The sequence below is a fragment of the Primulina tabacum genome, chromosome 15 (genome assembly GCF_025594145.1).
Source record: "Primulina tabacum isolate GXHZ01 chromosome 15, ASM2559414v2, whole genome shotgun sequence".
Taxonomy (NCBI): Eukaryota; Viridiplantae; Streptophyta; class Magnoliopsida; order Lamiales; family Gesneriaceae; genus Primulina; species Primulina tabacum.
This window is the reverse complement of record NC_134564.1, coordinates 3,457,673-3,480,557: the sequence shown is the minus strand read 5'-3', so window position 1 is coordinate 3,480,557 and position 22,885 is coordinate 3,457,673. Positions and strand designations below refer to the sequence as shown.

Here is a 22,885-nt window from a genome sequence, read left to right as displayed (position 1 = left end):
TTAACAATTTTTATGATCTCGTTTTCGATATGAGTTTTGCACCTGATACCATCCAATTGCCCCAATGACAAAAGATTTTTTTTCAGCCCTTTCATATGTCGTACCTCTTGTATGGTGCGAATGTTGTTATTAAACATTTTTATTTTGATATTATCGATCTCAGCGATTTCCATGTCATGATCCATGAATACAAATTTTCACGAGACAAGTTCATACCAATCGAACCATTCTCTTCGAGACGTCATATGTCATGCCGCTCCTGAATCCATAATCCATGTGTCATAAAATTCCTGTCTACCTTCTGCAACATTTGTTACTTCACTGAATAATATTTCACCACTGTTTGAAGTACTGGCCACATTTCTTCGGCTCCCACTAAAGTCACGGTCCATAAGTCTCCTTGAGTAAAGTTTATGCCTGCTTCGAAGTTACCAACCTATCTTCTTTATTCTTGCGTCGACTTTCTTATCCGAGAACTGTAGTTAAGACATCATTGAATTTTAAAGATCTCATAAGGATATTGTTGGTTAAGTTGATGATAAGTCGATCATCTGAATTTGGTTGACTTTGAAGTAGTCGTGCGTGCACGTTCATTTTCTTCTATTTTATATCCCATAGAGGTGAGTTGGGCAAATAGAATATTTATTGTGTTGATATGGTCGGTCATTGATGAGGATTCCGTCATCTGAAGAGTATAAAGCCTTCTCTTTAAGAAAATCTTGTTGTGCAATGGCTTGAACTCGAACATTTTTTCAGAATATCCCAAATATCTTTTGTTGTTTTTATGTTTGAGATACTTGGCAGTACTTTGTCTGCTATAGTCAAATGTAAATCGGCAACAATATTATCACTAATCTCATTACCACTTTCTATCGTCTGTCAATTCCTTCGGTCTATCTTCAATAACTGTCAAACAATTCTTCTTTCTTTTAATTATTTGTATTTTTATTTTCCATAGCATAAAATTGCTCACATTGAACTTTGCTATCTCGACATGGCCATCATTATGTCTATAAAAATTTAATAGACTGGACCAAATAATCTTGTTCTAATAAGAAAATCTCAAATAATCTTTTCTGATATGGAATATCAATTTAGGTTGCAACCAAATAACATACTCAGAATTTAATAAATTTTAAACCAAAACTCTGATACCATTTGTTGATATCAGGTGCGGCATCTTGAGATACAAATATGAGAATATCTTGAGATACAAATATGAGAATAAAGAATAAAATTTTGGACATCGATATTTACGCGAAAAACTCTTAAAAATTATAAGATAAAAACCACAAACAAGAAGAAAAGAATTTCATATAATATTTTATAGTATAAAATTACTCACAGGTTTTTCCAAAAAAGAACACACTTTTTACAATATGAGAACACACCTCATAAATATTATATAAATAAGCACGTAAAAAATGCTATAAAATGATATAATAGAAAAATAGGAACTTGAGATGCATTAAACAGATGGAAAAAAGCTATATTTATAGAGCTATCTGGATTGTAAACACGAGAAGCCAATTTTCAAATTTGACAAATGTAAATCTTGAATGTGAAAGCTTCCAAGCTCATTATATGTGTCAAAAAAATAATCCACATTCACATTCTAACTTATAAGCATTTATATTCAACTTGTCTACAAATAATAATAAAGCTAAAACGCAAAGCCAACAAAATGTCTATTATTAACGATTGGGATATATATTATATTATATGGTGGTTGGAAAGTCCAAATCTATTGAAAAATACAAGACGAAACTAAAATATTTTCCATTTGTATCCATTGTAATAATATATCATAGTCTACTTTGAGATATGTGAAGAAACATGTGTAAAACAATATAAATTTAACACCACAAAAATTGGAGGGCCGATGGAAATTAAATATTGTTAAAACATTAGCCATTAGAGTTTTATATTAATACAAATTGCTTATTATTATTTTCTTTTTAAAGTACTGTATTGATATGAATATTTACATAATTTTATCGAATGTTGTGTCATATCAATACTCCGAAAAAATATCGAACTTAAAAAAAAAAAACTAAATTGTATTAATACTAAATCTCAATGATTTGGCTGATCAAATGTTGAAACCAAGGGCAAAAACTTATGTGAGACGGTTTCACGGATCGTATTTGTGAGACGAATCTTTTATTTAAGTCATCCATGAAAAAATATTACTTTTTATGTTAAGAGTATTACTTTTTATTGTGAATATCAGTAAAGTTGACATGTCTCATAGAAAAAAATCTGCAAGATCGTCTCAAAGGTTTACTCAAAACCAAGAATGAGACCTAATTTTAGACTAATTGATTAGACAAATATTATCAACATATTGGACGTACAAATTCCCAAGCACAATGTACGAAAGGAATCGAAGATTATGCTTCCCAGATAACAGAAATTTACGAGTCAACGTTGGCAGAGATTAAGGCAAACAACAATCAGAATTGATTTCCAATCAAATTACCGTTGCACGAAACCTTGGACAATCAATCATAGACCCAAATCCAAACACGGGTTCCCCCGAAACACGAGTAACCTCGATTTGATTTCAAGCTTTATCCCCGAAATCCCGGCAAATTCATCTGAAGTTTGAATCTTTTTTTTAATCGGTATTGATTTCTATCTTCTGAGTATTGCTTTCATGGAGGCTGGAGCCTCCATAAGCAAAGTTCTTGTTCAGTTGTTCGTTTACTTTGGTGAAACCCTAATTTTTTACGAAATAACAGAAGGGTTTGAAGCGAGTTGCGAGTAGATTATTAAGGAAGATGTTCACGTGGAATATCGCCAAATCCGCTGAGGCGATGTTCTCTCGCTGGGCGGTGAAGCGTCTTTGTAAATTCTTATTAAAGAAGAAATTGGGGCAGTTTATATTGGGAGATATTGATCTTAACCAGCTTGATGTTCAGCTCAGAGCAGGAACTATTCAGCTCACTGATCTTGCGCTAAATGTCGATTATATAAACCATAAGGTAGGGGAAATATATTTTGTTCGTTCAATACCTTATTTCTATTGTTTTGAATACTTTGTGAAGAGTGTTGTACTGTTTTTTGATTATCGCACTGAATTTGGTTTGGTGTTTCTGCTTTTAAGAGGGATATGTAGTTTATGGGATCCTGTATGATATAGTTTGAAGCTGGTTTGTTACTGGAATCTACTTTAATCGATTGTAATAATTAATTTTGAATGATCCTGGAAAAGTTTGAGTACTTACAATTTGTCTCAGTGCGATGCCCACGAATTTGGATCCATATGGTGCATTTTTTGGCTTTTGTTTTGACGAGTTAAGGTCAGGGATGCATGAAGAAGTTGACTGACTGTACTGCTATTGACTGTTGTTATTTTTCAGTTCGGGACAGCACCAGTTTTTGTGAAAGAGGGTTCCATTGGATCACTGAAGGTGACTATGCCTTGGAAGAATGGTGGTTGTCGAATCGAGGTGGGTGAACTTGAGGTCGTTCTTGCTCCACGAAGAGCGAAGATTTCTGAAGATAAACACGAAAGTTGCAGAGACACAAAAAATGACCATACTAGTTTCAGCAATGCTTCTAACATGCTAGAAAATGAAGTTTTGAACAATGAGCTGACAAATGTTGCTATAGATGTTCATGAAGGAGTTAAAACTATTGCCAAAATGGTGAAGTGGTTGCTATCCAGTTTTCATCTGCAAATTAAGAAGCTAATTGTAGCATTTGATCCACTTCTGGAAGAAGAAAATAAAAAAAGATTAGACCGAACATTGGTACTTCGAATCGGTGAATTAGAATGTGGAACACATATCTCTGAAGATTCTTCTTCTGGCAGTTCCACCAAAGTTCATAATTTTCTTGGCTTCAGTCAATTAACAAACTTCGTGAAATTTCAGGGAGCGGTTCTTGAATTACTTCATATGGACGGTCTTGATCATCAGTCACCTCCTGAAGTTCTCACTGAAACACATCTTGTTGACTGGTTTTCAGGACACTGTTCATCTGATTCCATGACTACCATAGTTTCTGGAGAAAAAGGAGGTTTTTCGGGGAATCTTAAACTAAGTATACCTTGGAAAAATGGTTCATTAGATATCTGCAAAGTGGATGCAGATCTTAACATTGAGCCTCTTGAATTAAGACTTCAACCTAGCACCATCAGATGCTTCATCTTTTTGTGGGGCCTATTCAAAGATATTGGCGAAGAATGCGAAGACCGTAATCATTGTGGACTGCCGAACAATTCGTCGGCTCCAAGCTATTGCATAACTCCTGACAAGGGGATATCAAGTAATGAAGGCTTTGCTGGTAACTTCTGCTTGATGGAGAAAGAACCAGAAAATGCTCTGCTATCGGAGTCCCATCTTATATCGGATTGGGTGAGTAAAAGCCAGAAACCTCGAAATGACGAAGAACCAGACTTTGGAGCAAGGTAGGTATCTGTCTTTGCATTTAAAGTTTTGTATAATCTTTTCTCAACCTAATGATTCTTGAACAAAATGATCTACGAGCCTGGAACAGACAAAAGAGACCAATTAAGATAGTGGGAGGCGAACAATGTCCTTATCAAACCTAAGATGGATTTTTCGTCTCCAGACTCTTTGTTAGTTGGAAAATCAGAACCGCGAGAGGACCAATCACCATAGTTTCAACCTTCTCATCTGATCATTTTCATGTGTTCTTGATTAGAAAATGCTATTAGTAGGTGATTTCTATCATGTGTAGTATTTGAGACTTCTTGTGACCTTTTGTTTATAATATGTACTGTTAAAATCATCTCATTATAGTTTTTCATTGGGAATATAAATGTCAGCTTTTTGGTCAGCAAATCATATGTTTGCTTGTCTTCAATAGTTCAGTCCATGTCAAACACTTTCCTTATGTATTATTCATCTCTTGACAGCGTGGACCAGTTTTTTGAGTGTTTTGATGGCCTAAGAAATTCACAATCAGCTTTAGGGAACAGTGGCATGTGGAATTGGACTTGTTCTGTGTTTAGTGCAATAACTGCTGCATCCAACCTTGCGTCTGGATCGTTACATGTCGCTCTTGGTATGCACTTTACTTTTCATACCTTCGTATTTTATCACTTTTTAAATTCATATGATACAATTTTATAGAATTTAAAACTAGTCTTCATTTCACTTCACCATTTTTTTTCATTATCGCTTACTCCTCTTGTGGCTGAGTGGGTGAGCTAAGAAATCGGGTAGTGAAATGTGGTGTGCCATTTGGTGAACAAAAGAATAATGTTAATTTATATATTTGGTGGGTTTGGAGTTGGTGAATTTATTTTAGTGAATGATTGTGTTGACTTTGCCAAGCATTCCCTTATCAACTAATTACTCATGATAGAGATGATAGCACTATTGGTTCTCCTCATTTGTGCTCTGCTCATTAATGTCGTGAATATAAGTGGAGTGAATAGTCACTCTTCTATAGGTGGTTATAAAAACAGTGGCACTTGGATCATCTTATTGTTGCAAACTCTTTATTAAGCAAGTGACTCGTTGTTTTATACACACCCCATATGAAGCTATGGAGTGATTATGTTGTGGAGTGCACCTTGTTTGAATTTTTTTCTTCTACCAGTGTGCCTTCCAATTTATTTTCATAATTGAAGTATGTACCTTAGTTTCTTTACATTTTCTTCATATGCAAATGCCTGTTAAATTTTACTTTGTTATTTTTGTATTTATCATAGAAACTGATATAGCTTTCTCTCCACCTTGGTGCAGAGCAACAACATGTTGAAACGAATTTTAATGCAAGCATTTCAAAATTATCCCTTCTTTTTTCTTTTGCTGATGAAGACCAGAAAGAGCCCTCAAAAATCAAGAATGATGAGGGCAATGGTGCTTTTCATATTCGTTGTGTGTGCGCCCAATTGGTGGACCTCTTGATTGTCTTCCAGGTAATTACATTTGGATCACAATATTTTATTACTCATTTTTATGAGAAATTCTGTTGCTGTACTTTAGTTATAATATGTGATGAACTTGATTTCTCAATATTTTACTGCTTTAACATAAATATATTGCAAGGTTTACAGGTATGCCCTCGGGAAATGAAATTTGAATCGACTGTGCACCGTATCCAACTAATTGATCACTTGTATTCCAAGAATGAATCGGTCAGTCTTGAGGCCCGTGGTTGTAATGAGAACTCCAAAAGTGAAATTTCCTTGATCCAACAAACACAAGATGGTGTACAAAGTGCACTCCGGACTTTTGAAAATTCGAGCAAAGATCAAGGATTAGATCATTGCAGTGGTTGTTTTGTTGATATTTCATTGAGTATCCAGGACAGCAATAGTTGTAGTCACATATCAAATAGAAATAATGTCCATGGCAAGGACGCCAGTGTAAAGTTGCTTCAGACCTCTGGCATCAGTCAGTGCCATGTCACAGTGAACTCGGGTTCATCTGGTGGCTTGTTACAGGGACCAACATCTTTTTCCTTAAAGCTGGCACCTTATGTTTTCTGGGTGAACTTTGATTTAATCAATATGATGTTAGATTTTCTTAATGAAATGGCAAATTGTGTCGAACAAACTGCCATGGAGAGTGGTTTTGTGTTGAAATCAGAAAGTAAAAAATATGGGCCTTCACCTCTGGGTGATCAAGGAAAGATTTCACTTCAACATGGATCCATTATGACTAAGAAAAGTGTGGAGGGTAATATATTCTTTCCAAATGCTAGAATAATTCTCTGTTTCCCTCTCAGCGGGCATAAAGATTTTAGCAGTTACCTGTGTAGTGAGCAGTTTATTGCTTTTGACATTGTTTCATCAAATATTGGAGGGAAGGAGAATAAGTTTGCTAGGCCAAAGCCTGTGGCAAGTCCAAACAAGAGAGATGTTATAGCTGCGTCATGCTCCTTGTATTTGTATTTAGGTAACTTACATCTGTTTTACATCACCTCAAGTTTCATGGATAAGAGTGTTGGAAGTGGAACCTACAGGCAGGAGCCCAGATTTGCTGTTGAGAAGATCGCTTCTGGTATGAAGGGAACAGGTCATCTGCCTCTCATTTGTATGTTTTGGCAGGAGGGTGCTGTGACTGGTCCTTGGATTGCAAAGAAGGCCAGGCTTTTGGCTTGTCCAGCGGAGAATGCAAGGAGTAAAGATAACACTGATGGAAAAGGTTTTGAGTTTGCCTCGGTAACCACTGTTAAGGATATTACTGATTTTGATACTCATTGTCGACAAGAGATTAGGTCGAGCTCTGCATTTTTTTTCCATGCACAATTACCTCCTATCACCATTGATCTAGGAAAACATCAGTACGAGAACATATGTGGACTACTAACTCAAGTGATAGAGCATTTTTCATGCATTGTTTCCGATCCAGTCCATACAGGGGAAGAGGATTCTACATCGCAAACATCATTTTTAGTGGAGTGCAGCTCTGTAACAGTTTCTGTTAACATAGAACCAGCATGTGATGTTAAGTACTCTGAACTTAAGGAACTTCCTGGTTTTTGGCATAGTTTAACACTCCAAGTGGACAAGTTTGAATTACTTTCTGTGTCAAATATCGGAGGAATAAGGTGTGCCAGTTTCCTCTGGGTGTCCCATGGTCAGGGCAGTCTGTGGGGTTCAATCACCAAGGGTCTACAAAGAGAGTTTGTCTTGATATCATGCAATGATTCGACAACGGGGCGAGGTAATGGAGAAGGTTCAAACGTTTTGTCATCTAAGTTTTCAGGTTCAGAAATTATAAACTTGTGGGATCCAGAGAGTATTCATAATTTTACTTCAGTTAATGTCAGAAGTGCCACTTTCATTGCCATCGGGGGGCGCCTGGATTGGTTCAATTCAATAGTTTGTTTCTTTAGTCTACCATTTTCCGAACCTGATCAAGCAGGTGATAAGAGTCTGGATAAAATTTGTGGATCTTCTTTTGTTCTTAATTTGGTGGATGTTGGTTTAAACTATGAACCATACTTAAAGAAACTGACGACTAGTGAAAGTTCAGATTTCATATCTTCTGAAATGAACGCCAATGAAGCTATGGATGAACTGTATGTTTCTTGTCTATTGGCAGCATCTTCCTTGAAACTTTCTAGTGCAAGTGTAGATGATTGCACAGCAGGGGAGCACAAAATCAGACTTCAAGATCTAGGTTTGCTTTTATGCACAGTGTCTGAATCTAAGTTAGTCAGTGGTACCTACAGTGCAGAAAATCTTAGGAAGGCTGGTTATGTCAAAGTTTCCCAAGAGGCACATGTTGAATTACTTCTAAGGACAAACTGTGAGAATGGCCATGCATGGGAATTAGAATGTGACGAGTCACACATCGTGTTGAGCACATGCCATGATACAACGTTGGGATTGGTTAGATTGGGTGCCCAACTGCAAAAACTATTTGCGCCTGATGTGCAAGAACATGTTGTGCACTTGGAGAATAGGTGGATAAATGCTCAACAGATACATGAGAACAGGGACGAGAGGACCTTAGGTAACGAGTCTCCTCCATCAGTTTCTCACACTCAGATTTCAAGTGTAGATAATAGACCCAGGACAGGCAACTTGATGGATGAAATACGTGAAGATGTCTTTCAGCTGGATGGAAACTCAGATGGCCAAGCTAAATTTTTTGAGCCACATCTTCGGTCGTTGTCAACTGATATTTCTTTTGGCGAACAATGTTTTGGAGATCCAGAACATCTCATCTGCGGATCTGCTTCATACTAGGAATATTTCGGCTCTTGGAGTCGGAGCTAGCATGGCTACATCATTAGATGAAAAGATCCCTGAGTTAATAGAAGAATATTTCTTGTCTGATCTATGTCCCCTCTCTGAATTAGCTTTGAAGAGCCACTCTTCTGACATGTTTTATTGCAAGTCTGGTGCTGTTGGAGTGGCTCAAACAGGAAATTGCGGGTGGTACAAGGATACCTCACTTAGAATTTTAGAGAATCATGCTTCAAAAGTGAATGAGCAGTCTAATGTTCAGCAACTTTTTGAGAATGAGGCTTCTTCAAGTGATTCAAAAAATGGTCATGTGGGTAAAGCAGAGGGTTGCATAATTTTTAAGAACGTGAACATTTTTTGGAGAATGTATGGTGGTTCTGACTGGTACAACATTCGGAATATCTCTCGGCCTTCTGCAGTGATTACTTCTGGAAGGGATGCGACCATATGCTTTGAACTTGCACTGTCTGGGATTGGATTTGAGTACAACTTTTATCCTGATGGTGAAATATCTGCATCCCGGCTCTCTCTTACTGTTAACGATTTCTGCCTGAATGACAAAAGTGATCACGCACCTTGGAAGCTGGTATTACTCAATTTACTGATATTCATTGTACTGACTACTGATCAAATATTTGGTTTGCATTATTATCTGATTCGTAACTAACCTCATTAATTATTAAGGTGCTTGGTTATTATCGATCTAAAAAGCATCCAAGAAAGTTCTCTACGAAAGCAGTGAAGCTAAATTTAGATGCTGTTAAACCAGACCCTTCAATTCCTCTAGAAGAGAATAGGTATGCTTTGTCCCCCGCTTCCTTGTTTTTTTCTTGGCTTTGATGAGTACTCTGCTGTTGCTTTAAATTGTTAAATCAATGAATGTAAAGATAGAAGGAAGATGAAGGGAGGGGAAGGATTGGGATGGGGGAGGATGTGGCATCCCCTCACCAAATTCAATTTTAATTGTTCCACCTTATCACAAATTTGCTTTAAAGCTCCTTATAAATGTAAGTTGCATGTTGTGATCTGCAAATGCATGTTCATGCTCATGGAATTAGATAATTTCAATAGGAAGCGACTTCATAAATTATTTGTGAAGTGGATGTGGAGGAAGAAGGGTATGAAAGAAGTGTAACTAAAATAGAGATAACACGTTGTTTGTAATAAGTTGAACGTTCTTAGTTCATGCTTGGTTTTGTGAATTGTGTTTAAGCAGTTGTTTTTCCCTCTGATCTGAAGTATTTGTGGTTGAGGATTGATTATCTTGCTCAATCGATAGTTGTGCTTCCAGTCCCACAGCTGGACTCGTAAGTTTATACTTTTGAAAATGACACAAGCATATTATTCTCAGGTGTTCTTTTCCTGTGTATAATTTGTTTGATAATGTCTCAATCATTAAAAGGCATTCTATGAATTTTTGATGTTGATGAATGATGCACCCCTTTTTCACTAAATCATCTGTACAGGATTTCGTACCGAATAACTGCATTGAGTGACAGTATCTTAATCATGTGTGTATGTTTATTGTTCATATATGGTGCTTTCTTTCCTTATTATTATATCCTTGCCAGGTTACGCATTGCATTACTTCCCATGCGGCTGCATCTTCATCAGAGTCAACTTGATTTTCTCATCAACTTCTTTGGAAATAATAATTCATCGAGTGAACCCTCCCCCAGGTACTCCTTCCGTTTCTGATCAATCAGGAGAGCAAGCAGAGAAGAGTCGCAATTTGCTGTGTTCAGCCATCAGTGTAGAGGCATTCCTTCCTTACTTTCAGGCAAGTTTGAGTATAATTTCTGAGTAGGCCTAGTTTGAATTTATATCTTAATAGCTAGGTATCTGGACACACAATTGAGCGTCTGTATTTCTCAGGAAAAGGGCAGTGTTAACCCTCTCTATGTGATATATGCTCTGCTGAAATTCGATGTTGCATCGTTGATTGCTGTCATTCTAATGCTCTTGATATCGCTGTGACATACTGGTCACAGCGTTGCTCTTTTTTCAGGGGTCTCAAGTCTTTGCCTTGTGCATGTTGACCACTTTTGCTCATCATTCTTTGATTTCTGTACTTCTGCTCATCATTCTTTGCTTTCTTACAGAAATTTGATATATGGCCTTTGCTGATTCGAGTTGATTATAGTCCTTGCCATGTCGACTTAACTGCTCTGAGTGGTGGCAAGTATGTTGAACTCGTTAACCTTGTTCCTTGGAAGGTAATTGATTATTTATTACTTTCAAATCTAAAATCTATAATGATCCGCAGCTTAATTTTTGGGGTCCACCCAAAATTGAAAGAAGCCAACGAATTAGTGAATAGATAAACTGATTGATTAATGATGTTGAAAAACTATGATTATGAGGTATAGTTACGGTGGAATCCACGTAGTTTCTGATATTCAGAAAGCATGAATATATGGTGTTCGCATGGCTACTGCACTAATCTGACATGGATTAGGGTGTGTCTAAATTTTAGAAGATAATGGGAGATAACAATTAACACATACGTGTAATTATGTTGTGCCCTAGATGTGTGTCATTCATTGTTCCTATTTTAGAGCTACATAAACAGGTTGTTACAGTTTTTTTCCTTTCTTCTGAAACAAAGACCGGAATTAGTCCGAGGATAATAAACAGAACTAAGTTGTTTCTTGCATATATCTGTTTCTAGAAAAATAATAGACTTAACCAAATTATTTTTTCTGATGTATTGCTTGTTGTTTTTACCATATAATTTTTTTTATGTTTCTCATTGTACCGCATTTCGTTATTTTTACGCACTTCATTTATTCCACGCTTTTCTGCTTTATTATTATTATTAATATTAATTTTACTTTCTTAATCTATTTGATTTATCTTTACAAATTATATTTTTGTGTAAATGTTTTAAAATTTGTAAGCATAATCGGATTAGTTCAGAACTATAGTTGTGCAAACGAATTTCTGAAAAATTCGTAGACATTAAAACATGTCTTGCTTCATCTGATATATTATTGTTTATCGTTTTACCATATAAAATATATTTTTATGTTTTGCATCCTAACCAAAATTTCACTGTTTTTACTAACCTGCTTCATTTATTCCCCACTTTTCAATTTTTTTGCATTATGTTACTTTTTCTTTAAGCGAGTTATATTTGCAGATTATAATTTTAAGTAAATCTAGTTAATAAATTTTAATTTTTCACGTGATTTTTCTAAATATTAATGTTTGAATATTATTGATTGATTTATTTTTATATCATTTTTTTATATTTCATATTTAACATTTATCATAAAAATTCAATTATTTTGAATATCAACATATTGCTGATTATTTTTACTTAAATCAGAAGTAATATGCACAAAAAACATTATCTAGTACTTGCTCTCTTTAGCCATTTCAATAATTTTCAAGTCTTTTTCCCAAACAAGGACATGTTTCTTTGTTTTATTAAAAACATTTTCAACTCTCGGATAGGTAGATGTGCACAAAAAAACTTTAAAAAGAATTTTTCTCCAACAAGTAGAAGAAAGAAATAAAATAAAACACAATGACTCCCAGATAAGACCATTGGATTTTTTGATAGTCGCCCTTGCTGAGTCAGTATCATGCTCTGTATCGTGATTTACCCATGTCTAAGTATCCCTATATTGCTGTATTGGGCTTCTGCGAAGAGAAACGAGCAGCAAGCATTGAGTTATGAACTTCTTAAATGCCGTTGATCTGCATATTCATTTTACCTGTTTGGTTTTTAACTATCCACATTTACACATTTTTGTGTCTAAATGCTGTACTGTCGATAAGTATGTGTTTTTGAATCTTGTTTGCAACTATGGGTGCATACATTTCAAATAAGGTTTCTCTAAAACAGGTCACTTTACATCTTTTTTGCAACTATGGGTGCAATATTTCCTCCAGAACTTTCGGATTCATCTAAATATCAGAGAGATCAAGCTTCATATTAATTCCTACTTTTAAGTTATTCTCAAAAACACGCTAGCTTTGTGATAGATACGTGCAAATGGACATCTACTATCCTACTCGTAGGTTCTGTTTAATGCGGTGCTGAAGAGGCCCTTTGACTCTTGTTTTCGATCACCAAAAAATTGTGGAAATTATAATATTTCTTGGTATGGTTTTGAACTTCTACTAAAACTGCGGTTAAATGACTGGGTTCTTGAGGTTAGTTCTGTGTTGTAATGGATGTACTCGTGTGCAACTATTGCATATTTAAATAATGTACTATGCATACATTTGCCACTCTGATTGTTTGCGCGGAATTTATTATATAGTCATAATCTTCATAGTAGTTTTCTCTCTCCTTGAGCAGTGTCATATTTTAATAAGTGGACCCGGGTACGCTTGTTTTTCTTTGACTAATAAGCTAAATGAGCTGGAGAGCCAACTGTTTATCCCACTTTATTTTCCAATTAAAATTTTAATCTTCAATGACTTCTGATGCAGGATGTGGAGTTGCAACTCAAACATGTGCAAGGAGTTGGCCTCTATGGCTGGAACAGTGTCTGTGAAACGATATTAGGAGAGTGGTTGGAAGATATTTCTAAAAACCAGGTTGAATAAAATCTCACTGTTACACTTTCTATGAATTCTGATATGGTGAATTCACCGAGACTTAATAATATACATTCCTTAGATTCATAAATTGTTGAAAGGCCTCCCTCCTATCAAGTCACTGGTTGCTGTTGGTTCTGGTGCTGCAAAGTTGGTGTCTCTGCCTGTGATGAATTACAGAAAAGATCATAGGTTAATCAAAGGAATGCAGAGAGGTAAATTCTGTTAAAAACGTCTCTTCGACTAGTGATGTGAGTTAAGGTGACAAGAGGCTAACTTGAGTTTTCTTTTGTTTACATGCGTCTGTCTTCTACATGTTTTTCTCTTAAAATTTTTTTGGCTTATCCATAACCTTTTTTCCAGACCACCAGAACTAGGGCTTATTTTTACCTTATTAACCTTGGAATCAAAGACAACTTATATATACGTTCCACCTCTTATGTGCCTGCTAATAATTCAGGTACTATTGCATTTCTTAGGAGTATTTCGCTTGAAGCCATTGGGCTAGGAGTACATTTGGCTGCGGGAGCTCACAACATCCTCCTTCAAGCAGAGCATATTCTCACAAGTATTCCACCGTCTGTACCATGGCAAGTAGAAAGCAGAGTCGCTACAATTGTGAGATCAAATCAGCCCAAGGATGCCCAACAAGGAATTCATCAGGTTAATAATCAAACTTTTTCTAGATTTATTTTTAAATTAGTCGAGTTTCAAGAGAATAACCTACTACAGATGTAAGTAAATATTGATTGTCCATTAATAGATGCACAAAACTTCTTACCATTTTCCCACAGTTTAGTTTGAAAAAAAAATTATCTGTGTGTTCCCTAATCCTCATGTATAATTGAGCAAGATATGACTAATTTCGCGATGACAGGCTTGCCAAAGCATTACTGATGGCCTAGGAAAAACAGCTTCTGCCCTTGTCCAAACTCCCTTGAAAAAACTCCAGCGTGGTGCTGGCGTGGGTTCCGCTTTGGCAACTGCTGTGCAGGCTACTCCAGCTGCAGCTATTGCCCCTGCTTCCGCTGCTGCACATGCAGTCCATTGTGCTCTTCTTGGCTTTAGGAACAGGTCCGGAATCTCTCTTAGTTGGTTCCCAAGTTTTTACCGGCCAATTTAGTTTCAATAATTGCATTACCATCCCATTAATCAAGCCTTATAACGATTCATTATTGGATGTGCAGCCTTGACCCAGAGCGTAAAAGAGAATCACTCGAAAAGTACTCGGGCAGAGCCCCACCCAGGGAATCCATTCAATAGGTGTCACAAAAGCACAATTCTAATGTTTCTTATTGACAGGATTGAGAGGCTGGATATTTTCCTAACTGTTTCATACATAAGCAGATGAAAAAGAGATTCTATTCATATCAACAACGATCTGTTCATCGAAAACGTGCATGCTGTTCATTCGGGATATAGATCACCATCTAATATACAAAGGTAATGACTAATTTCTAAACCTGACCTATCTTTTACCCCCAAGTTCCTCTGTTCCGTGGCTATGCAATTAATAATGACATTTTAGTAGTTTGTTAGTTGACAGAAATACCTTCTAAATATTAGCTTCTCATTAGTAACTCTTCTAATATCAAATTTAAGAAAGCTTTGTCTTGTTCGTTTGATGTTACTCGGAAAATTACATGGTCGACACTAAGCAAAAACTTGTTCTTCAATTTCTTAACTTATGACTTCTGAAGGTGAATTTGTCAACTTACAGTACATATATTCTTGTTTCCAGGTGTACATATGTAAAGATATTGTACAGACAGGACACCCAATTTATTGGATTTTTTTAGTCAAAGGCATCTTGTGGGTAGTGTGAATATGTGATGATTGATAGTTTTTAGCACCACAATTCAATTAAAGCTTTGTAATTATATGGCTTCTATTGATTGGGGAGTTATTTTACTTTCTTGTGACGATTATAATTGTAACAATTTATATATATATATATATATTTTTATCACTGTATTGCTATTTATTTCAGTTATTTGGATAAAGCTCCCACAGGGTTATAGCTTTTAAAGGTGTTTTTTTTTAATGCCAAGCCTGGTGATATACAATGAAGAGTAGGTCTTTTTTGACTGTGAGACGGTCTTACGAATTTTATTTGAGACGGGTCAATCTTATCGATATTCACAATAAAAAGTAATACTTTTAGCATAAAAAAATATTACTTTTTCATGGATGACCCAAATAATATATCCGTCTCATAAAACATGATTCGTGAAATCGTCTCACAAAAGTTTTTGCATACAATGAAATACTAATGTTTTTTAATCGAATCATGATCTTCATGGGACTAGCGGTACGTTCACATAACAAGTTTATTACAAAATTGTTTACTTCTTTGAATTTTAAAAAATTTCTTCGAATTTCATGAAGAAGTATTTTCATCGAAATTATTTAGTGCCAGTTTGCGGTATAACTAAAAATTTCTCCCCAAAAAGATTCATAGGCCGTAGCTTATTTATATATATGATTTAAAAAAAAAAGATTCACAGCACGAGAAAGAAGCCCGTAAATATCCATGAAAAAGGAGTATTTTGCCAAACTTTCTTTTGATTATTATTACAACACTGAGGTGGGGTGGCAGATTTTTTTCACTTTTACAAGAATTGCATCCCTTTCATGAAGAAACACCATTGGATGGGTTAATCTTATCTTCCCCACTTGCTTGAATTATCCATTTCCCCTTGACTACACACGAAAAATCACCCAAAAAGATGCATCCCGGGCCAGAAAACTAACACTTATATTCATAAAATACCACTAAATACATAGGGAAAACAAAGTACAGGTGCAAATTAATACACAGAGATCAGTAATAGAACTGCAGACATTTATACAACACATACATATCTGCAATTCTGCAGAAATCCCAGACCTGACATTTAATGTTACAGAAAACAATCAAAATTTGAAAATATTCCTCCCCATGATCGATCAAGGAACATGCATCAGTTAAAGTTAAACACCCCTGTAACAAGAAAAAAACAAGATTAAATTCAACACATTATTTTATATAGTTCTATATCTTATTAGAAGTAAAATATGTATTCTCACTCACCTTTAAATACATTATTATCATGTGCCTTCAATTCATCGATTCTTTCTAATCCTCGATCCATATTCTTTTCTATTTTCTTGGATACGACGTTCGATCTATGAAAACCAAACCTCTCCTTCCACCGGCTCGTCCCTTTGGCTATTCTTGGTGATACGTTTTCGTAGTCGTCGTCACCAATAAGAAGCTCATCTCTAAGGGTAGTAGGGCTATCTATTATGCAATTTTCCTTCGAGGGCACCAATTTTCCCTTGGAAAAAAGCTCATCAGCAGAGATCATAGAGTACTTTGGGACTGAGAACTCGAAATCCGAGGAAACGGGGGCCTCTCTATAGATGTTTTCTAGCTTGATTGGAGGCTGTTGATCGGCAAAATCGTAAGAAAATGAGATTCTTGGTGTGATGTTGTAGAGATTCTGTTGTTGTGGATCATTGTTGAACATGTTTAAACATGCCATAAAATAACACTAGCTAGAAGTTAAGGCAAACTTGAGGGGGCTTTTTTTCTTGTAATGTTGGTCTATTCTTGAACTTCACATGCAATGTGATAAGCCTTTATATACAGGAAATAGCACTCTTTCATGTGCATCTATTATTTATATAACAATACATACATATATATACACACAAAAACACATATTGGGAGGCTTTCTGGCTTATATAATGTTTAATTATTTTAACAAAAAACAGACCAAAAAAAAAAATAAGGGCCTTCATTTTTCATTTATACCCATTATGTGACATTCATGCATTGGATCAATTCTTTAATTAATTTATTTAAGTTTACTGTGTTTGAATTGGAGTAATGATCATAAAAATTAATATATAAAAGAACCGGATTTGGATCATTTGCTGTGGTTAAAAACATAACACCAGGTGTTAAAGGCACTTTTTACAACTGATCATCTGATTGACGTTGTCAGATAAATTTAAAAAATTGTTAGATGAAACGAGATGATCAGTTGTAAAAAGAACACAACACCCGCAGCAGAGGATCCAAATCCCAAAAAATCATGTTAATTTTAAATATTACTGTTATTCACTTCCTTTTTTCCATCAAATACCCTAAAAAATTCAAAGTAGAAGTTGCATGCATCGCTGACTATTATCATTATATCATATGTATCTTTGCATTGCGGAAATATCTAACATTTATTATTAGAGGAAAGATAAATATAATAAAACAAAATTAGCATTTTCAAAATAATAATTTTATTATTATTATTATTATTATTTAACAATTTTTCATTGCCTACACTCACCCGTGTGATCGGTTTGCTGTGAATTAAAGTGACATTTATGAGATTGGTCAATCATTGATTATAAATTTGTTCAAAGATAGATAACATGCACGACCTCAATTATCGCTGTCTTTTGGAGATGGAAACGTTAAATACGTATAAAATTTGTTAGAAAATTATGGAGGTGCTTTCCATGAGGATTCCCATATCATTTTTCTAACATTTCAAAGATATCACGAGCTCGTAAATTTTGATCAAAATAATTATTTTTCTTTTATATAAACCAAGTGAAAACTTATATTTTTGTACGAAGATTTTTAGCATAAAAATATTCGAAAATAGTTATATTTTTGCTCGTCACCTAATCGATCCAATCTTAAATCACTTATTTTATTTATTATTATGCGAAGCTTGGCCTCAATATTGGGAAAAATATATAATTTTTGTTCTACAAGTTAGTTTTCTTTTGTTTTTTTCTTGTAAGTTATCAAAATTTGGTTTTAGACCGTCGTATTTTTGTGACACTACTGACAATAATATTAGATAGATCAGCAATTCAAGTGTCATGTTTTACATCAGTGAAAAATGATTAAAGATGAGAATATAAAGACTAAAAATTATTTGACTAAACCAAACCGCGACGACTTATATTTTCTGAATGGATTTTGTGATTGAAATTCAACTTTTAAATATTTATATATATGATTTCAATTTTCACCTTTAAGTCAATTTATGCTCAACATTAAAATTTTGTAAGTACAGTTGGACTGCATGTGAGTACATTTAAAATGTCTTTATGGTTAAGCTATGTTCATTCACTACATGTTGACTTAGGCCAGTGAATCTTTACTAGTCTTTCTTCTTGATTATAAAATAATGGACAGGGTAACATGCAATGCAAGTCCAATTAAAATGTAAGCAATCCATTCTAAAGTTGGTTTGATGTAAAAACTTATGTGAGATGGCCGTTTCACTTGTCAATTTTGTGAGATAGATATTTTATTTGTGTCGTCCATGAAAAATTATTATTTTTATTGTAAATATGGATATGGTCGACTCGTCTAACGAATAAAGATATGTGAGACCATCTCACAAAAGACCTAATTTGGATTATATATATTTTAATGACAATCAATAGTGTTTCATCATAAAAAATGAATATAAAATACAATATAAAAGTGATAAACTATTAAAACATTCATGAAATCACTTTGAAATTTAATTTTTTTCTTTTTTTTTTTGGCAAAAGGTTAAAAAATTATAGATGAAGTTTATATACAGCGCACTATAAAGGGGATACATTAAACTATTTGTGTGACAAAATATTCGATTGTATATAAAATTAAAAAATTTGGCAGATATACACTTTAGAGTCCATTTTCAAAAATTAAATAGTCAAACAATCTTTGATCTATGCATGCAACCCTAGCTAGGATAATTAAACATCATTATTATTATTTAGAGAAAAATATTAGGAGCAAAAAATAAGTCAATAAATAGATCAAAAATGATATTTTTAGGAAAGTCAAGAAATTAAATTTCGCGAATCATATATATTTATTGTCGACGAAAATTTCAAGCTATCCTTGGGGTATGTGTGGTTCACTGAAAAAATATGAATTTCATATATATCAATAGAACAATATCCTAATGATAGCATCTCATTTCCTGTGGTAAACGCTTACAAATTTTCTTTTCCTTACAATTTCAAAAGGTAGTGGTGAAATTAAAGGTCCTTGCCTTGTGGTGTTAATTAATGCGTTTTTTTTAGAGCTCGAAGATCCATAATTTCTTGAAAGATAATTTGACTATTCACCGCCTACTTATAGATATCTTCAAAAGTCGTTTGACTAGTAAAAAGTAGCAACATCGTTATGCCACAAAATTAATCGAATAGATCTCTTGTGAGACGATCTCATGCATCTTTATTTGTGAGACGTGTCAACCCTACCGATATTCACAATAAAAAATATTATTCTTAGCATAAAAAGTAATATTTTTTCATGGATGACCCAAATAAGAGATATGTCTCACAAAATACGACCTATGAGACTGTCTTACACAAGTTTTTGTCAAATTTAATTTTATATGGAGTAGAAAAATATATATGAATTATCATAAAAATTATTTTAAAAAAATTGGTCTATAAATAGTGTTGATAACCGTGGTAGGACACGTAGAGCAAATTAAAGGAGAAAATAATTAAGAACTCAATAATCACTCTACCAATTTTTTATACATTATTGATTGCCTTCAATAATGCAGTCTAAATGTTGGTCTTATACTAGTAAAATTGAGGTTTATCAATAAGAAATTGTTTTCAATTTTTCAATATGTTAGAGACATACTCGTTTGTCATTTTGCAAAGATTTGTAGAATAAGGGAATATAGATGGATTTAATTAATTTGTTGTCTTTAGGCCAAACTGGCAAAAACTCCAGTGGCACATGCAGGCAGGCTTAATTACAATATATATACATATAATACACACACTCATATATATACTAGAAATAATGCACGTGCGTTGCATGTGGGAAACATATGTTGAAGTAATTAAAATTTGAAATAAAATTAGTTAACTCAACAAAAGATAATGATAATAGTATTGTAAATTTTGATATTTCGTGTTAATTAGCATATGTAATTAATTTGAAAAAAAAAATATTTTTAAAATTTTAAAAAAAGATTTGAACTACTAAAATTTTTCTCATATCGTTATTATCATATTGTTTTCTTTTGTTATTTGTCATATTCTCTCAATAATGCATATATTTTATTATAATATTCAATTATTATTAGGGGTGAACAAAATTTCGGTTAAACCGAATTAACCGACCGAAAGAGTCAATTCAGAAATTCGGTTCGGTTATTTCGGAAATCCGATTTTTAAATTAAAAAATTCGGTTATATCGGTTAATTCGGTTCGTTTACGGTTTTCTAAATTTTGAAATCAGCTAACCGAATTAACCGATATAATAAATATTATTATTTAATAAATTTTTATTATTTATCAATTTTAATATATTTTTTAATTTTAAAATTTAAAATCAGCCCTAATTATAAAGAAAAATTTGTGATGTATGTGATTTTATGTTTCTATGCATTTGTGTAGACTGTAGTGTTCAAAAAATTACATATATAATTAAAGTTAAATCACAAATATTTTTTTAAAACTAATCGGTTAATTCGGTCACCAAGCGAATTAATCGATTTTAATTCGATTCGGTTTTCATCGTCTATGAAAATTAATTCGGTTTGTTCGATTATTGCTAAATATTTCGGTTCGATCCGGTTATGACTAATTCGGTTCGGTCGGTAACAAAACCGGCTGAATGCTCACCCCTAATTATTATAACAATCTATCATCACATGAAAAGTACTGATAGATTGATTTAAAAAAATATTGATTAAATGTTGTCATTTATTTGTAATTTATAATAATAATATTTTTGACAATAAATCATCTTTTTACTGACTCTTATGACACTTATTTTAATATTTTATATTAACTCATAAGTATAATTAGCACAATCAAATTAATAATGTCATAATGGTATTACCTCCAGAAAAATAATATATTTAATTTTTCTAATTGTTTAAATATCTTAACGAAAACATTTGTGTACCCTTATCTTGAGAAAAATTCATTGCATTTATAAAGTCTGAACGGTAAATATAACTTTATAGTATACATTTAAATTGGAAACTGAATTTATTGTATGACAAACACTTCTTTCATTTTTATTTTTTCGTGTAACCCAAAAGAATTAATATTTTTTCTCTTTTATCTTCTCCAACTTACTGTAAAAAGTTATAAAAAAAATATTTATATCTAGAAAAATATTTTTATTTATTGTTTTTTTTGTCTTTATATTTTGTTATATGTGAACATATATTCAACTGCATTGTCTTAATTGTCATATATCTTTACTATATAATTTATGTACATTGAAGATGAATAAGTTCATTTTGGAGTTTTTTATTACCTGGACTTAGGTCAATATATTAATATGTGATATACATAGATATAAGAATTTTCAAATTCAATTTATTCTCAATGATTTTTCATAATAAAGGCCAACTCAAAATAATAAAAATTAGGATCTATAATTATTTTAAATATGATATAAAAATAATACGGGGAAATTTTTTTTGACATTCTAGTCGCAAAATACAGTGATAAATGCATGTAGGTGCACTATTTAATTGTGACAATTATAACTTTATTTAAATATCTTATTTCTCACTCAAGGATAAAAATTTGTTTCTTTCTTATTTTGATTATCGACAAATCCAATATTTCATTTAAATGTTTTTTGTTAATAATAATTACATGAGTTTTATTGTATATTTATCCAATTTGAAAGAGATAAATTATAATTCAATATATAATAATATTTGAAAACTGTAGAATGCTTTTAAATTTAAAAATCGAGTAACATGTAAGGGATCAATTCAAAACTAAAAGTTGATGCAACCTGTTTCTTCTAGCTTTACAATCGAATAATATAGGATCCAGCGTTTGTCGCTTTACCAAAACCTTCTTTCTTTAGCTTGTCCAAAAATTATACCTCTTCATTTCAAATATAAAGACTACGATTTTTTTTATTTGTCTCAAATATACCGTTAAGTAACTATATTTAGTATTATGTTCTCTATTCTTACTCTCAACCTATATCTCTTCATTAAATACATTAGTTAATTCCAATAATTTTTTATATCATTTCAAAATATTCGTTAAATAAAGGCGATATGAAAATTTTATTTGTAAATTTGTTTTTTCGATAATTTTTTTAATCTGTGTGAAAAATATATAATAGACGGGTGGAGTATACGAGAATGAAATTTGGATAAAATTAGTAGATCTTAAACATTTTTTGCTGAACTTTTTTTTTATTATCTTAACTGAATTTTACATATTTCATGCATAATTTTCTTTTATTGTCAGAATTAAAGAGGTAATATTATTACAATAAGATCTCATGTACCCCCCCTCCCTACTCGACATTCAATTTTATCTATATATATATTTTTTAAAAATAGGTATTATTGAAAAAAAAATCGACTTTAATAGGTGGACCTCACATGGTTAATCCAATTGTTTGGATTAGTCAAATTGGTTCAAAACAGTTGGATGATTCCCAAGATTTAAATTTACTAAAAGACAATAACTTAATTTTGAAGAAAATGGCCATCAAAAGGTGGAAGATACTATGCACTGTGTTTCTTTTGGTCTCCCATTAAATGAACAATATTTTTTGTCTTTTTACTCCTAAATTTATAACAAATTTTCTTGCTATTCTCTAGTATATATATATTTTTTATTGAGAGGATTTTT

At 33.1% G+C, this 22,885-nt stretch overlaps 2 protein-coding genes across 2 annotated transcripts; one reads left to right on the top strand and one right to left on the bottom strand.

Annotated features, from left to right (window-relative positions):
- The first annotated feature begins 2,387 nt into the window (after positions 1-2,387).
- Positions 2,388-14,503, top strand: LOC142526722 (autophagy-related protein 2-like). Its single transcript, XM_075631276.1, is given in 15 exon segments — positions 2,388-2,987; positions 3,366-4,417; positions 4,889-5,037; positions 5,724-5,899; positions 6,038-8,627; positions 8,704-9,269; positions 9,368-9,480; positions 10,255-10,357; positions 10,359-10,463; positions 10,786-10,899; positions 13,130-13,237; positions 13,320-13,452; positions 13,698-13,900; positions 14,115-14,311; positions 14,425-14,503. Coding segments are annotated over 15 exon segments (5,889 nt in total). The 5' UTR covers positions 2,388-2,783; the 3' UTR covers positions 14,501-14,503.
- A 1,315-nt stretch (positions 14,504-15,818) lies between these two features.
- LOC142527294 (uncharacterized) lies at positions 15,819-16,856 on the bottom strand. Its single transcript, XM_075632059.1, has 2 exons — positions 16,311-16,856; positions 15,819-16,220 (listed from the first exon to the last, which is right to left on the bottom strand). Exons 1-2 carry the CDS (start codon positions 16,762-16,764, stop codon positions 16,201-16,203), a joined length of 474 nt encoding a protein of 157 aa, XP_075488174.1. The 5' UTR covers positions 16,765-16,856; the 3' UTR covers positions 15,819-16,200.
- Between the last annotated feature and the right edge of the window lie 6,029 nt (positions 16,857-22,885).

Excerpts from the sequence above, each read along its gene's own strand:
- LOC142527294 (XM_075632059.1), bottom strand. The coding sequence starts at position 16,764 with ATGGCATGTTTAAACATGTTCAACAATGATCCACAACAACAGAATCTC. Across the intron at positions 16,221-16,310 it reads TGATAATAATGTATTTAAAG|GGGTGTTTAACTTTAACTGA; the intron begins GTGAGTGAGAAT and ends TTCTTGTTACAG.